Here is a 17,494-nt window from a genome sequence, read left to right on the forward strand (position 1 = left end):
AAAGCTTAGAGAGTCACAGTGGGGGAACTGCTAAATATGAACCCTCGTGTAGTCAAGTGGCCAAAAGAACTGATGTGATCCTTAGTTACACCTCTGGGAATACTGAGCAGAAGTAGAGAGACTGTGTTAACGCCTCTGCTTAGTTCTACTTCAGAATAAAGTGCTCTTTTCTGGTGTCCATAGCAACATGTTCGAAAATTTAGAAACAGTTCAATGAAAAGTCATATAAGGTAAAGCAGAAAAATTCAGCTGTAGTGAAAAACACACTGACTGCAGTTTGTTACTTTGTCAAGGAGAAGGCTGAACGAGAAAATTGCTTGCACTAAACGTGTGTTGGGTATGGCATACATTGGTGTAAAGAGAACCAGTAGCTGTGTGCTAAAGCTGAAGGAATTCAGATGAGCAATTAAAGTGTAAATTAAAAGGGAACAGCCCTGTAACCAGCTAACAAGCTTTATGCTGGTTTCTCAGTTGCTGGAAATCATAGAGTCAAAATTAAATGTGTTTCTAAGAGATAACGTGTTGAAGTTCCTGCTACTAGAATTGAAGCAGGACTTAATTCAGGGAATTAGTATAGCCTGTATTATTCATGAGGTCAGACTAGACAATCAAAACAATATCTGTAGGAATTAAAAAAATAAACTCTCTGTAAATGAGGGTGTGAATTATTAAAGTACAGTCTTTGTGGTAATTTGCTAGAAGGATATATGAAAACTTACTAACAGAGCAGGTACTGGCTTGGTTATTTAGGGATGATGTGTGGTACATAGACCAAGTACCCTGAGACAAGGTCTTAGCTTTCAGAAATCACTGTGAATCGACTGTTGATTTTTAATGGCTGCAGAATTTATTATTTTCATACTTCATGGGATTCAGGGAATTGAGCTGATCTGCTGAAGACCTGAGCAGTTTGAGTCCTAGTTTCCTGAAAAAGGTTTATTTTCTAGGTTATGGTATGGTAGCTGAAATTATTCAAGGAGCTTTGTAACTCAGCCAAGAAGAGACCTGTTGGTTCCTGGTGTTTTGTCTACTTGAGATTGTGCATTTGTGTCCTGCTCATCTCTGGTTAGACAGTGTGTCTTTGTATGCTACAAAATTAATATTTGTTTGGCCTCTTTGAAGTACTGAGTTATGAAAGTTTAAAGGGAAGTAAAAAAAAGCAGTAATTAGCATAGAAATTTTTTCTATTTCTGTTGCCCTTTATTGTGGTCAGTATACAGTGGGTCTAATGCAGGGAAATAAATGAGAACTTTCATAAGCATGAATTATTATATAAACCATTGTCCTTGCAGATGTATAATCGTGGCAGGGTGATTTTTAAAGCAACTCCTACTGTGATTTTTGCATCTGCAAAATGATGACATTAGTGTTTTTCTGCCAGTGTCTTGCAATGTTTTGGCACTGGCCAATCATTGGCTGAATCTTTTTTAAATATCAGTTCACACTAACTTTTCTTGCAAAAGCACTGCCAGACTATTTATAAATACACTATGCTTTGAAGCTATGGTAACTGTACTGTTTTCTTCCAGTTGGCTCTGCAGTATGTGTTAGTGGCCAGGGAGCTTGTCCTACTATTAAACACTGTAACATCAGCGACTGTGAAAATGTTGGACTTTATATTACAGACCATGCACAGGTAATTTTCTATACGAATTTCTTTACTTTGATAAAATTGTTTGGTGTTCTTGATTCCTGTCTTAATTTACATTTTTATTTCCCAGGGAATATATGAGGACAATGAGATATCCAATAATGCATTAGCAGGGATTTGGGTTAAAAACCATGGAAATCCCATTATCAGACGGAATCACATTCACCATGGACGTGACGTTGGAGTTTTCACTTTTGACCATGGCATGGTAACATATATGTTTTCTTTTGAAGAAAGGAATACAGATGTTGTGTAACTGAAGCTTTCACATTTTGCCTGTCGTTGAAGAAATGTTTAAAAAAACATGCTTTTACTTATGAACAGATGCTATAAAATATGCCTGCTGGTGTTCTCTTGCCCTTCAGTGGGAGACTTCACTTTAAAGACAATTTTATCTGGAAGAGGTTTAAACAAGCTTTTTGCAGTTGATTGGCAGCCTGTTACATTGTATTATGTTACAGTGACAAAATACCTCTTGAAATAGGATGTAAATGGTAGGCTTACATTTATGCTTCATTCTTTTCCCTTTGAAATGGAACAAAAAATAAGGTGCTGGAAGATTTAGAAATGAAAAAACATGCTCTGTGGAGACTTAACCTTATTTTAGTGTTAAAACTCTGAAACAACTTCTCTGGGAAGAGGGACTTTTGTAGCATGGAATTAGTTGTGGAATTTGGAAACAGAATTTCATATCAGAATTCAGATCCTCTTTCATAAAAATGTTTGTGTGGGGTGAGGGTGATAGCTTCCCAGTACATGTAAAGTAGTGAGTGATAAGATTGATAGCCCTTGAAGTAAACAGAATGGATTTTTGCCACTGAAATAAAAGATGATTATTTGCTGATTTGTTTTAGGAAAATATTCTGCATGACTACTAAACAGTGCCAAATCATTGTTTCTCCTGCTTGAATGACAAACTCCCAGTTCCCCCCACCCAGCTGATAAAATGAGCTGTTTTATTCTGGTCACTCTTAAAATGACCGATTTTTAAGGATGCTTCCCATAGGGTGCAAAAGCTCTTGATCCACAGGTGTAAGAAATCAGGAAAGGAAGGAAAGAGACCAGCATAGCTGAGTTGAGACCTGCTGGTAAGACTCAAGGCCAGGAAAGAAATGAACAGGCAGTGGAAGCAGGAACAGGTGACCTGGGAAGAGTATAGAGACACTGTCCAATTGTGTCGGGAGGGGGTCAGGAAGGCCAGGGTGTGGATGGAGCTGAACTTGGCAAGGGATGCAAAGAATATCAGGAAAGATTTCTACAGGTATGTCATCCAGAAAAGGAATGTCAAAAAAAAAGCAACCCCACCGATGAGCAACACTGGTAATGAGATGAGGAGAAGGCTGAGGTACTCAACAACACTTTGTCTCAGCTTTCACTGGCAGTCTTTCTTCCCGCACCCCTTGAGTGGATGAACTGTGAGACAGGGACTGGGGGAACAACTTCCACTGTAGGAGAAGATCAGGTTCATGACCACCTGAGGAACCTGAACATATCCAAGTCTATGGGACCTGATGAGTTGCATCCCAGAGTCCCAAGGGAATTGGCTGATGTGGTTGCCAAGCCACTCTCCATGATATTTGAAAAGTCATGGCAGTCACGTGAAGTCCCTGATGACTGGAAGAAAGGAAACCTTGCGCCCAGTTTTAAGAGAGGGCAGAAGGGAGGATCCTGGGAACTCCTGACCCCTGTGCCTGGGAAGATCATGCAACAGATCCTCCTAGAAGCTCTGCTAAGGCTCATGGGAGACAGGGAGAGGTGATTTGGGACAGCCAGCATGGCTGCACCAAGGGCAGGACCTGCCTGACCAACCCAGTGGCCTTCTGTGATGGGGTGACATCAGTGGACAAGGGAAGGGCTACAGATGCCATTTAACTTTTGCAAGACCTTTGACACAGTCCCCCACAACATCCTTCTCTCTAAATTGGAGTGATGTGGATTTGATGGATAGACTGTTTGGTGGTGAGGAACTGTTTGGATAGTTGCATCCAGAGTGTAGATGCCAATGTCTCAATGTCCAGATGGAGATTGGTGACAAGTTGTGTCCCTCAGTGTCTGTACTGGGACTAGTACCATTCATCAGTGACATGGACAGTGGGATCAAGTGCACCTTCAGCAATTTCCAACCCAGATCTCCTGAGGTTTTTGATGAGAATTGGCAGACTGGAAATAGTATTAACAGAAAATCCACTGTGGACATAAACTAGTGAGACCTTTCTCCTTTTCATCCAGTTTGCTGGGGAGGTGGGGATGAAGGATCGAGGCAGTGCTTAGTTGTAGCTGTTGGATTTGCAGTTTTCTGGTTTCAGTGGAAGGTAAACAGGTCACAGAATGCTGCTATTTTTGCTGCTGGCATAAAATCTTCTTTCCAGTGGAAGGTGAGAAGCGTGATGGGATTCTGCTGTTAGGTGCCTCTTTTCTGCTCTCATAGTTACCTCTTAAAAAGCATATTTATTCTGTGTTGGGCAAGATTGCACCAGTCCAGAAGAATGCCCAGCTGGCAGCCTTCTGATGGATTGCTCTACATCATTTTCTGTTCTCTAGAAATGTAGTTGTTTGGCTATTTTGCAGAGAGTGGTGGCAAACTTAAGATGTTATGTCTTTGTTTTATATTATTTCGTTGTTTGGACTGTATTAAGCTGTACTAACATATTATACAAGCACTACTAATCTGCTTCAGTGGATACATGTATCCATACGTCCCTCCAAGACTTAGTCTTGGAAAAATTTAATGAAGTAATTTCAGCCATAGAAAAACTGGTAAAGGAGAGTGCTTCAGTAACTCCTGGAGGAGAGGTGTCTGTGTGTAGGCTTGGGTTAATTGGAAAGTCTGGCTAGGAGCTGCTTCTTGTTTAATACTAAAGTATAAATATGAAATATATGAATACTGAAGTATTAAAAAAAATTAAAAGCCAGGCTGAATTCAGTTTATTATTTTTAAATAAAAGTGTATTTGATCTGTTTTCTTACCAATGAAAAGCCTGTTTCAGTGCTGTGATCAGTGTGATATCACAAGCAAAGTGGAATAGAAATAAATGTTTCTGTTTCGTTCAGAGGAAACACTAGCACATTAAAAAGAACCTGTGAATAATATTTATCTCAGCTGCAAATATTATTGAAATACTTTGTAGTCATAAACTGCTTTGAAAGATTCTGCACTCCCATCTCAAAGTCTGCTTTGGCATCAGCCTCTCTTATGCATCATGCCTAGTGATAGAGTTAATGAAATTACATCATTGGTAATATTTACATACTCATTAAGTGACAAAGTGACATGGTATCTTTCAGATACAAATTCCATATACCTAAACAAATCAGTGGCTTTTCTGCATTCATTTCTCTCGCTTCCCTTCTGTTACTTTGTGGGATATATTTATTTTTTTTATGTTGCTTGTGAAGTGGGAAAAGTACATTCCAGTGCTGAATTCCTGCCCTACACGTTCTTTTCCCGTGGGTTTCTGTGCTGAAGCGCTGGCTCTGAAAGGTTCAAGAGTGCTTTGTTTTTCAGTTTTCGAGTTTCATGTTCTCAGACTGTTCTTTGTGTTTTGATACTTGTAGGATCTTAACCTCTTATTTCTAAACTGGCAATATTCTGATGTTTGCCTTAGTGCTGTGTGGAAGGTTTAACAAGCAGGCATTAAAAATGCAGCATAACGTTGGCAGCCCTCAGTGCCTTACACTGACCTCTCCTGCAGTTGCCTGAGACGAGTTACCAGACATCTGTCATAAATTGTATTTAGTAGTTGTATGCCAACAACAGAGAAGTTCCAACTTTCTGTAAGAATGAGCATAATTTTACAGTTTAAAACTGAGATCTAGGCATAATAGTCTTCGTTTTCATTGCTCCCAAATGAGAACCACAAAACTCACTATTACTTGGTTGGGGTTTTTTTCTGATGAAATAAAAGTATAGCAGCATGTGTCTGGGTGATTTTAACTAGTTTACAGCTCAGTCTTTTAAGTACTACAGATCATTTTAAAGAAGTGTGTATATAAGTAAAAAAAAATTTAGGCATATGCCAGTTTCTATACAGACTACATTAAAACTCAATTGGCCTTTTGCTGTGCACTAAAGGCAAAGGGTTTGTTTTTGCATCTTGGATGTGATTTTCTTTATGTTGCATTTGAATTTTTATGAAATGCACCAACTTTCAGATAAAGACCATTCCAGGCTTTGGGAGACAAATTTTTGTAAGCATATTTTTTCTGTTGTCAGTCACATTTCTAATTGCTATTTGATTAAATTGGCACAGAGTCAGATACTCCTAAGCAGTTAATTTTTTTCTATCTTGATCTCCTGTCGTTTGTTTGTTTGTTTTTCTTTTCTTACCCTTTTGGGAATACCAGCGTTAATAAATATTTAGGAAGCTTGCACAGTTATCTTTTTTTTTCTTCAAATATCTGTGTTGTTCAAATAGTAACATGAAATACCTCTGTATTTCTGTAATGTTGTGATCTTTGAGATAGAGAAAGAAAAAATAGTCCTTTTAGAAATAAATGGGGGGGGAAATTGCTCTGAGAAGAAAAACAGCAAACAAAATCCCATCATTTTTAAAATTTTAAGCAGTGTTTGTTAAACTAGATAACATACAGAAAGAAAAAAACCATCAGAGTTCAATTACTGTGTTTGTCTTGATGTAAAAAGTCTTCTGAGCTTGTCCAAAGGAGCCCATCTTTGTCATCACATCTTTTCGTGTTCACTGTGTACCTGTGAGAACATCAACATTATCATTCCTGTGGTGTTTGTTTGTGATTGCTTTACCTGCTCAGATCCTAACAGGCTGCAGCAGTGCGTTCTTGCCCACGCTTTCTGTCACTGTAGCTGTCATCTTGTGCACACAGCGAGTGCTTTGCCTGGCATTTTAAATAAATCTGATGTGCAGAGCTACTTTTTAACAGCTAGGATTTTTCAAGCAGAAAGCTACTACTAAGGTGTTTTGAGTTTCCTTACACTTGGTATTTTTGTGTAAGTCTGTAGTACTTTTTCCACATCTCCCTTATTCCTTTTCCTTATTAATGATAAGGGCCTCTTTTTCTTTGCAGTCCTGGCACTGCCAGGTGATGTGACATCCAGACTCTTCTTCTGCTAAGTGATAATAACCAGAAACCACCACAAAGCACAAGCAAAATACCCAGTACACTTGAAAATGAGTCTTAGAAGGAGGTGAAGGCAGTATAAGGCTTGCAATCCCTCTATGCAGGGGAGGGATATTGACCTTCCTGACCTTAATAGCTTCCTGGCAGAGTCTCCATAAAGGATCTGGGCTTGAGCTGCCTGACAGCTGGACAGAGCTTAAGAGCTGTGTGTTGGGCAGACTGTGTGTGCTATGAGACAGAAAGGAGCAGGCTGTGTCTAATGGTGGTACTGGTTATAGCTGGAGCTGGCAGTAAGGTTTGTGGGTAATAGATCATTTATCTTCATACTTGGAAACAATTTCATTGTTAGCTTTCCAAAGAGGAAATGTTGTCTGAACCCATATATGATTTCTTGGGATCCAGAAGTCCATCACTAGACATCTTTGAGAGGCTACAGTTCAAAGGCACAACAATGCTTTTTGAAGGGAATTAGCTCTGGTGGTTGAAAAGATACCAGGGATTGCCAGGGTGCATCTTAGAGACTGAAATAAGTTTTAGCCCTCCCCAGGCGGTGAATTTGGGCCAAAGAAATTGTTGGTATCAACAGAGAATAGCATAGGAAATAGGAAGTCTGGGAATGAGAGCATGTGTTTCTGACAAACAGCAGTTCTGTTGTTTTGACTGAATTCAGTTTAAAAATGATGCACACAGGTAATGGTCAGACATGGTCTCAAAAGTTTTAGAAGTCCACTGGGTTTAACCATGACAGCTCAAAGCCAGCAGTTCAGCTTAAGCTGACTCTGATTGAGCTAGAGTGGGTTCTTTAATGCAGTTTCTTTTTATGAATATTGAATGTTACAGGATCTTACCTAGCAGAAAACCTTGACTTTCTGACCCAGCAGTCAACCTTATAAAATTATCTGACATAAAGTTTTAGTTTATTTTATTCTTCCTCTTTGTAGGAGCATTTCCCTCACAGAGGCTTAACAGCAGATTCTCAGTTTTTTCTGAATCAGCAGTCCAACATTTTTTAGAGAAAGTAGAAGAGCAGTCATTGTGAAGGTTCCATTTTCTGCTTTCTGAAGAAATTACACTTGTACTCTGCTGTCAAGCGATGTTATGGTATTCTTAGGATGTAGTGGGCAGAGCACAGTGTATCTACAGGTACCTCTTCTGTTCCTCCCTGAAGCTGCATGTTACATAGATACACTGGGACACAAGCAGAAGGGAAGGAGCCTTCTCTTTCACTTAATTTCCAAGCAAGTTAAAAAGCTACAGAGTATATGGTATTGTTTTCAAGAATTAAAAGTATTTTAGCCAAAATTTCCATACTGTTAAATAACAGTGCTTTCTGAAGCTTGTGGAGATACTGCAGACAACATGATAAAGGCTCTATTTGTTTGCAGCTTCTGCATGGCATCCTAAATGGCTGTGATGAAGTGCACTTGAAATACTTCTTTTCTTTCATCGTGGTGCCATCATTTGGCCCTCGAAGGGAGGGTAATGTGTGAAGTATTTAAAAAGATATCAGACCATGTTTAGTAATATTTTAATTGAAATTATGTATTCCATTAAGAGAATCAAGCTTGCCTTTATGCCAAATTATCTTACTTAAGTTTCCCTGAGGGCTTCATTTTAGGTGAAAATGAGGAAAAAAAGTGTTTCCTTTTGGGATAAAAAGTCCAAAAGACTGCCTCTTGGCATGAAGGTGTATTTCTGAGGAGATTTTTAGATTCCCCAGTCTGTTAGCATGTAGCTTCCTTGAGAACTCTGAAAATATCTTGACTCACTTAGGATTGGATTTCTTCAAAGTCCTTGAAAAAAACATATTCAGAATATTGACAGAAAGTAGTCATCTTCCATTTGACTTTTTTATTTGTCACCCCGAGGAGTCGGGGGAGCCAAGCTGTGCACATGGAATAGTACTTTTTTTTGGAGGATGTTTAATCCATGCAGTGTCTTTCCTGGCTGCAATCCTCAGAGTAGAGAGAAGTGCATACTATCTTGACTTCCTCATTCAACTGGATGTATTTCTGCTTTTTTGTAATCAAAATATGTTTGATGGAGTCCCATAGCAATTCACAGCACAGTGAAACAGGTTGCTGACTACCTAGGCTGGCAGTAAATTGAGTAATTTCCACATGATAGCCAGTAGAAGCTCCAGGCTTGAGGTGTTCCAGGTGGTAGATCTTGTGAGTACAAACACTGGAATCCAGTTACTCTGAGCAGTGGCAGGAATTGTGCTTTTTTTTTTAGTTCACAAGTATAACAAGTCTCATGATGAGTGAGTCTAAATGACTTAGGTGGCTACAGGAAAAAGGGTGTTTGGACAAGGTGCCTGTGGGGGTGACAAAGATCATTGAAAGTCATGACCTTTCCTTTTGGGTCAGATGTTTTACCTATATACCTATAACTGAATGTTATCAGTTCATTAAACAGGTAACCTTTTTGCATTATAAAGACTGGTACTGCTACAACTATAGGTGGAATCATATAGATTGTTTACACTATAGAGGGCTTTGCAGGGCACAGAGAGACAGACATCTAGGAGGAAAGAAAGAACTGAGACTGGTTCACTTGATCTTTCAACCATGTGTCCTTGGATGGAAGGGACAGTGCGGTTTCGGTTGTTTGTCAGCAGCAGAGTCCTGCTCTGAATGTCATGTGTTCTGTTGTTAGTCCTGCTCTCTGCAGCTGCTTGCTGGAGGTGGTCTGTGTTAGAGCTTTCAAGAGCTTGCATCTAGGCCATCCACAGATTAAAACATATCACTTGGTGATTGTCTACCATCTCCAGTAAGAGGTGCTTCCTGTCTTTCAGTTGTTTAATATCTGTTGTTTCAGTTGGGCAAAATGAGCATGAAATACCATTAAAGTTCACCTCAAGAATAGCTTGAATTTGAGTATCAAATGCTCTGAGACCGTTTCAGAAAAATGCTCTCAAAGGACTGACACAATTCCTTTGCAAGGTCCTGGAATGCATTAGAATCAGAGAAATCATTGGGCAGAAAACAGCTGCTTTGCCAGATTAATTTTCAGATGGACCAGTTCATTGTGCTGCTATGTGAGTGCTTGTTGGCATAGAAGGAGCGTGCTGGGGATGGATTTGTGCAATGGCCTTTGTTTATAATGCACTTGTTTAAATATTGTTGTTGTAGGTTTACTGCTACTACTGCAGTGCTTTAAGTGGAAGTGCATACCATTTAAAAAAAGGGGAAAAGGGAAAAAAGTTTACCAGTTGGCCATTCAGACCAGTCCAGCCCTGGAAAAATTACTGAACTCCCACCTTCTTATGTATTTATTTTGACTAGATGTTTCAAAGAAGTTTAGCACAGTTCTTCATAAATAAACCATGTGTTTACCAAATATAGATAGTTCTTGGTCTGAAAACAAGTAGGTAGTCTTCTCCATAGCACTGTCTTCTTTTTGTTGGGCCTGTGGGCTTTATGGCCTTTGAGAGGAGTCTGATCCTCAGGAGCAGCTAAGGTAACATAATACTGAGTCCTGTTCAAGGTACTATATCCAGAATTGCCACTTTTGCTTGGTGTTGTGTGGGTAGTAATAAATAGCAATGCAAACACAGTATTGTTGGGGGGGGAAATGAAATTACATAGTGGCAGTAGTTGTTTTAATTGCCTATGTAAGTACTTATGTGTTGTCAGTTTTGGTACTGTTTCCTTTTAAATGAAGATTGTATTTAGAAGGGAGGGAGGGGAGGGAATAGCCTTCATTTTAGAAAGGACTTTTAACCAGGAAACTGCATGTTTTGTGTCCTAAGGGTTATTTTGAAAGCTGCAACATACATAGGAACAGGATAGCAGGCTTTGAAGTGAAAGCATATGCCAATCCAACGGTAGTGCGGTGTGAAATCCATCATGGCCAGACTGGAGGAATCTATGTTCATGAAAAAGGAAGAGGACAATTCATAGAGAACAAAATCTATGCAAACAATTTTGCAGGTGTTTGGATTACCTCAAACAGTGACCCAACAATAAGGTATTGTTTTCCTCATTGATATTTCACTGCTTAGAAGAGATTTGCTGGGGACAGAGGAAGTGCACTTTAATTTCATTTAATTATAATGAACTATAAGTACTACTGTATATGTAGAAATGAAATTTGTCTGTGTTCAGTTGAACTGCATTTTTAGTTTCTGTACACGGCTGGAGGTAGATCTTTCTCAAAGCAACAGAACATAAGGTCTTTATTTTAAATCTGAGTAGTGTACAGTCCTAGACACTACATACATGTGTAGTATTGTACAGTAGATTAGAACCATTCTTCATAATGTGGATTTTTTTGTTTCCTAGGGGCAATGCAATTTTTAATGGGAATCAAGGTGGTGTTTATATCTTTGGTGATGGAAGAGGCCTTATTGAAGGAAATGACATCTATGGTAAGCTGATTTGCTTGTTGCACCTTGAATTCTGAGAAAAGTGAATATCTAAGTAGTATTAAATAACACTTCTGTTAACAGGTAATGCATTAGCAGGAATACAGATTCGAACAAACAGCTGTCCCATAGTTCGACACAACAAGATTCATGATGGTCAACATGGTGGAATTTATGTAGTAAGTACAACCTACAAACAGGCTACAAAATTGTCTTCTGTTTTATAAACATTAGAGAAGAGTACTCTGTAAAATGTTTGTGCTTAGAATGATTGAGTTTCTTGTGTTCTAAAGTAGGTTCATTGTAAGAGACGGAAGCTGCTGCTGATATTTAAAAGATGAAGGCTTTTATGAATGCCACCAAATTTTTCCTATTACAGAGTAAAATATTTAAAATAGGATAGATTACAGATTTTCATCATTTCTTGGTTAAAAGCTTTTTGAAAAGGCTTAGTTTTCATAATAGTATGTCATTATTTTTAAAAAAATAGAAGTCTGCTCAGCTCTTAAGGAGTGTAATGTGTTTACCACTAACCTCAAATAAGATTTTTTTTAATGCCCTCAGGGTGATTTACATTGCAATTTCTGTACAGTTGTGTATTGTAGAAGTGGGGAATAAAGCACAATTTCCAGTGTGTGCAAGGCTCTGCTGACTGAACTGAAAGAGCTGTCAGGTTGCCTTTAGCAATATCAGATTTTGAGAAATATTTGTGTAGCTTTCTGTAAGGTTCAGCTAATGCTGCAGGTGTGCAGCTTCATCTGTTCATTGTGTAGATCTAACCAGAACAGCTTCCTCTGACCAAGGACACTGGTGCTTTGCCTCAGAGCCCAAACATGTGGTGGGGATAGTACTGCCAGTTTTTTGTCCTCCTGGTGGACAGGGCTGGGTGTAGGTTTAGGAACCACATGCCAGGGCTGTCATGTGAGTGCACAGTGCTGAGGAGCAGCCATGCTGCCAACAGCCAGCAGAGATTTGCAAATACCACTGCAGAGCCTTGGAATATAAGGATTTACATGCAGGGTGTTTCATGGCAGACATAGAAAATCATGATGTGCTGTTTGGGGTGGGGGGGAAGGTGAAAAAATATACTCAAATAGAAAGGAATTACTTTGCTACAGTAAAGAAACCATGTTGGGGAGGGATGTATACAGCAGGAAAAACAGTACTGGTGATTAGCAGGTTTTCTCAACTCTTAAATCATCTTGATTTAGCATGAAAAAGGACAAGGTGTGATTGAGGAAAACGAAGTTTACAGCAATACTTTGGCTGGAGTCTGGGTGACAACAGGGAGCACTCCAGTCTTGAGGAGAAACAGAATACACAGTGGAAAACAAGTGAGTTTTGCTTTGTGGTTACAAGAGGACCACAGAAAAGAAAGTCTGTGGTTTTATGCCTCATTACTTTGGAACTAATAATTTAATTCTCGATGTGTTAGGTTGGAGTTTATTTTTATGACAATGGACATGGCGTGTTAGAAGACAATGACATCTATAATCACATGTACTCAGGGGTTCAGATAAGGTAACATTCTGATTTTATGTCAAAACAGATGTAGCTTGGCTTGTGCTCTTTTGTGTCTTTTTAACTGTTCTTGTCATTTTGTTTATAAAAATAACTTTTTTAAAATCCAGTATATTTGAATACCCTCTGCTTTAACCTACAAGAAAGTTATTACTAATAGAGGCCAAATATTGACTAGAATGTGTGGTGGCCCTTGGAGTCTGTAAAGCTAAAATATATTTGCATGTTTGGAAAGAACCATATTTTACTAAGATTTTTAAGCAGTGAGATCTATGGGGCACTTTAGATGCATTTTTAATGTTTGGCCTTGAGATGTAGTAAACTGTTTTAAATGACTTCTTTGCTTACATTTTACTCTAGAACTGGAAGCAACCCCAAAATTAGACGCAACAAGATCTGGGGTGGTCAGAATGGTGGTATTCTTGTCTATAATTCTGGTAGGTTTGTTTTTCATGTTTATCCAGAATTGTTTATGCTCTGCAATGTTATCTCTTATCATCTATTATCCTTCTTGATTTTATTTTTTTTTCCACCCTTCCTTCAATTTCAGGGCTTGGATTTATAGAAGACAATGAAATTTTTGATAATGCAATGGCTGGTGTGTGGATTAAAACAGACAGTAATCCTACACTAAGAAGAAATAAAATCCATGATGGAAGAGATGGAGGCATCTGTATATTTAATGGAGGAAGAGGTAGTTTTTTCTCTTACTGGCATATACTGAATATTCTGGATGAGAGTTTAATTTCAGATTAAACAGTGTCCTCTTTAAAGTGCTCTTTAGAAATGTCGCTCTTGTCTTCTGAAGTAATAAAAGAGTTATAGGGAACATACCCAGATGCTTTTTAGCCTTAATTACATCAGTAATACTGAAATATGTGGGAGGCAGAGAGGTAATTAATCTCATCCAAGACGACTGTTAGATTGCTGCTTAGGACAGTACTTCTGTCCCATCTGCTTTTGTAAGCTTTGCCATTTGACTGAAATACAGTATTGAATTCAAGTCACGTAGCCAAAATCATGCACCTGAACAGTTCAGGTTCTGCCAATGTCCAAGATTTAGGGGAAAAAAAAAAGACAGATCTCTAAGGAATCTCTTGTATACTTGTAAACTTAGAAGTGGTCCCTGTCTGAAATCTCCTGACTTGTGTGTCCTGATATCAGCTTCTCATATTTTGTAGATAATCACTTGCTGTAAATGAGCTTTAATTTTAAGTTAAGCATTTCAAAGTAATCCTGTCCTGCAATAACAAAAAAATGCAAGTGAAGCTTGGCTTCAGCAGGCTGCTTGTTTTGAAAGACAAGAACAGAAAGGTGTTGGAAAAATTGAAGAGAATTTGGAAAGCAAAAAGACTTAGTTCTCTGTAATGGCGCTTACGATCCCAAATTCTGTCCTGTATACTGAAAAAATATACTTCCAAGATTATACACTGCCAGTTACTTTAAAATTGTATCACTAACTTCAGTGCTGTTGGTGGGTATTCTCCAAATGAAAGGAATCAGGAGGGTGATAAAAGATGAGATCTTTTGAAAGTATGTCACAGAATGGTTACAGGTCAGGAAATGTTACCAGGCCCAAATGTCTTGTGTGTTGGTCTGTTGTAGGTCTTCTGGAAGAGAATGATATCTTCAGGAATGCTCAAGCTGGTGTTCTTATCAGCACCAATAGCCACCCTGTGCTAAGGAAAAACCGAATATTTGATGGATTTGCTGCAGGTTTGTGTTGTTTAAATCAAATTTGGAAGTGTTGGAGCTTCACAAAGTGTAGGCTCTTCACAAAGCTAACTCTGAGTTTCTTTACACCATGGTATTTAGACATTTTAACAGTGTATTCTAGAAGTCATTTGAGAATTCAGAATATGTTTATAAAAGTCTCTGGAATTAGTAGCATGTTGAGAAGTGATACATTCTCTCTTCTCATTTTTTTTACGAAATACTTTTTCATTGTTTTAATTTAGAAGTAATTGATAAAGTTGTCTAGGACATAGTCATAGTTGATCTGCTGGATGCTGGTTTGAATATTTTATCACTGCTTTAAAACTTAGGAAACTGAGCAAATATACATTTTGAAGAGATTTGAATTGCATGTCAAGTTCAACTTTCTCACTCCATAAACTAGAAAAATTACAAATGTGTTTCTTACTCCAAAAGAGATGAAGAATGTTTAACAGTGATTTTTTGGCAGTTTACTGTTTAATCATTGCAGTTCCATACTTCTTGCATTCCATTCCATTTCAACTAAAATTGCATTCTTGAGTTTTCTCCCATCTTTCTTTCAGAAGAAGCAAGTTTTCTGAGAAGAGCCTCTAAAGGTGTTGTTTCAGTGTGGTGGGGGGGAAGGATAGGTTGCTGTCAAGAGCAGTCCCGGACAAATGACTTGGAAGACACGGGTTACTGATAAAAGCTAAGAGTTAAAGAAATTATTTTAGGTTCCCATCTTGAGAACTTTTTTAGAAAGATATTTTAAAAAGGGTAAGGTATGTGCACAAGAACTTGCAAATGTACATGAAGATGACAGCCTTAACCACCCAAAGATTATATTCCCCTTGAAAATATACATGATCATAGTACCATTTTATAATCAGATAAGCCAGTAGCAGGGTGTTCTCCCAGAAACCGTGCATGCCAGCTGCAGCTCTTTGAAAGGACTCAACAGCAGCATCTGAACCTCAGTTTTATAACAAATTACAGTGCAGTTTCCCCCTGAGTTTATGATGGTTTTAAAAAATAAAGAACATGAGAGAGGTACCAGTGCACAATCACCAAGGATTTAACTTTGCCACTTTCTTTTCTCTTTTTGTTCCCCCGACCCAATAAAGGTATTGAAATAACAAATCATGCGACTGCAACATTAGAAGGCAATCAGATTTTCAACAACCGCTTTGGAGGTTTATTTCTAGCATCTGGTGTCAATGTCACGATGAAAGGTGAGCCTGAGCCCTCCTTGGTTGTGTTTGTTCACTTGCCATTTTTTTCTTTGGTGCTGGGTCTTGGGTTTATTGCACCCTTTGTGGCTCAGATTTGGTACCACCTTAAGCTGAGTTGTGACTGAGAGTTTCAGTGGAAGGTAATGAGCTTTTAGACAGGCACTTTCAAAGGTAAAGGTAGCTTAAGGTTTTGCTATAATATTAAAACTATTATTAGCTCTTCTGTCTCAAAATGGCTTCTGAACTTGTTACTGGTCTTCAGCGCGTGTCAAACTCCAGTTCTAAGTTAGTATAATGGAAAATCTTTTCCCATATCGAAAACCAAGTGTCCAGTAAAGAAACATGCATCACTTCACTTTTAGGATCTAAAGGCATGAATATTCACAATCCTAAATCATTTTTTTCAGAAAATACAAACAGTTTACATACATAAAATTCTCATGTATAGTGGGGAAGTGTGCATGAGACAAGATCCAGTTGAAGGAGACAGGAATGATGGTTTGAATGCCAGACTGCTCCAGGAGGTTATTCTAGAAGAAAAAGGTTCAGTTTGCAGAATTTTTACATGCTTGGTTTTAGTTGTTAAGTCTCTTCCCATGGATCCTTTATACCACTTAAAACAAAAGCTCTGGCTCCCCATTTCACAGCTCCCAGGCTTCCTGACTGCATCAGTTGGTGCTGTGACACTATTGGGAGTGGACAAACTAGTTTGAGGTGCACTTCAAGACTTGACACAAGATCTAGTAGCTGAATAACAGAGGGGATTATCAAATTTCCTGTGCCTTGGGCACACCTTTTAATTGCTGGAACTGGTCAGACCTAATTTCCACTTCCACTGTGTTGGTAAGCACCTCATTCCTAAACTGATGGAGAAAGAACAATCCTTTTTCTCTTCCTAAGGGATGTATGTGTAGAAGTCCTTCTGGTAGATGAGAGACTTTTAAACATTCAGGTTTCAGGCTCCTCAGCACAAAACTTAAGCCTGCTAGGAAGGCTTGTGTCTGCAACCATTTATTCACAGGCCACTGCACAGGGTATTTAAATGGAGGCTGTCAGGTGTTTTATGCTGTGTGTGCAGTGAAGAATAGTGTTTCTCGCCTGAGGAATGCACAGCACTCTGGGCATGGGCCTTGTGAGCTGGCATCAAGGATTTGATATGTGTAAATGCCAAAACTAAAATGTAGATATAGAACTAACTTGCTAATGGGCCCTCTGCTTCAACACCTCAGGGTAAAAAAAATAAGTCTTTGATCCAGGTGTGATTAGTTCTGGATTTGTTTTTTCCCTCCAACAGATAACAAAATAATGAACAATCAAGATGCCATAGAGAAAGCTGTCAGTAGAGGCCAGTGTTTGTATAAGATCTCAAGCTACACCAGCTACCCGATGCATGACTTCTACAGGTAACAGGTTCTTTCCCATCACCTACAGTAAGGTTTTCAAATAAACACTCTTTCTCTTCCCACAAGGCCCCTAGAACAGTTGCCATATGTCAGTGAACACACAAATGTGTGTTCTTACTCAGCAGCAACAGGAGGATTGAACAAATTTCCATTGTCTGGAATTTAATGTGGGCTTGAGGAAAACAGATTCTTACTGTGAACCTCAGCCTGAGAGATCACACAGCACAAGCGTTTTCAACACATGCAACAAAAAGTGTGCTGTGAAATCCAAATTTGCATAAAAATGCCAAGCTTTACAGCCCTGTGCACCCCCTTCCTTAGTGCTTCCGCCCTTTACTGGAGAGCTCGTCGGGTTTTGGCTCATGCCTGATGTGCTGCTTTTCCCTTCAGATGTCACACCTGCAACACCACAGACCGCAACGCCATCTGCGTGAACTGCATTAAGAAGTGCCATCAAGGACATGACGTAGAATTCATTAGACATGATAGGTATGTGTCAGACCAGGGCGTGGGGCTGTGTGGAGAGCAC

At 38.9% G+C, this 17,494-nt stretch overlaps 1 protein-coding gene across 2 annotated transcripts in view; it reads left to right on the forward strand.

Moving 5' to 3' along the window:
* Positions 1-17,494, forward strand: part of FBXO11 (F-box protein 11) — a 72,263-nt gene that overhangs the window by 53,392 nt on the left and 1,377 nt on the right. For both annotated transcript variants that reach the window (XM_064647990.1, XM_064647991.1), the window contains exons 10-22: positions 1,530-1,636; positions 1,722-1,859; positions 10,500-10,717; positions 11,032-11,117; positions 11,199-11,293; positions 12,326-12,448; positions 12,550-12,635; positions 12,996-13,072; positions 13,186-13,329; positions 14,241-14,351; positions 15,455-15,562; positions 16,857-16,965; positions 17,356-17,454. In XM_064647990.1, the coding sequence (XP_064504060.1) occupies positions 1,530-1,636; positions 1,722-1,859; positions 10,500-10,717; positions 11,032-11,117; positions 11,199-11,293; positions 12,326-12,448; positions 12,550-12,635; positions 12,996-13,072; positions 13,186-13,329; positions 14,241-14,351; positions 15,455-15,562; positions 16,857-16,965; positions 17,356-17,454 (1,501 nt within the window). The remainder of the gene's footprint in view (positions 1-1,529; positions 1,637-1,721; positions 1,860-10,499; positions 10,718-11,031; positions 11,118-11,198; positions 11,294-12,325; positions 12,449-12,549; positions 12,636-12,995; positions 13,073-13,185; positions 13,330-14,240; positions 14,352-15,454; positions 15,563-16,856; positions 16,966-17,355; positions 17,455-17,494) is intronic.

This window comes from Pseudopipra pipra, chromosome 3 (genome assembly GCF_036250125.1).
Source record: "Pseudopipra pipra isolate bDixPip1 chromosome 3, bDixPip1.hap1, whole genome shotgun sequence".
In the NCBI taxonomy this organism is placed as follows: Eukaryota; Metazoa; Chordata; class Aves; order Passeriformes; family Pipridae; genus Pseudopipra; species Pseudopipra pipra.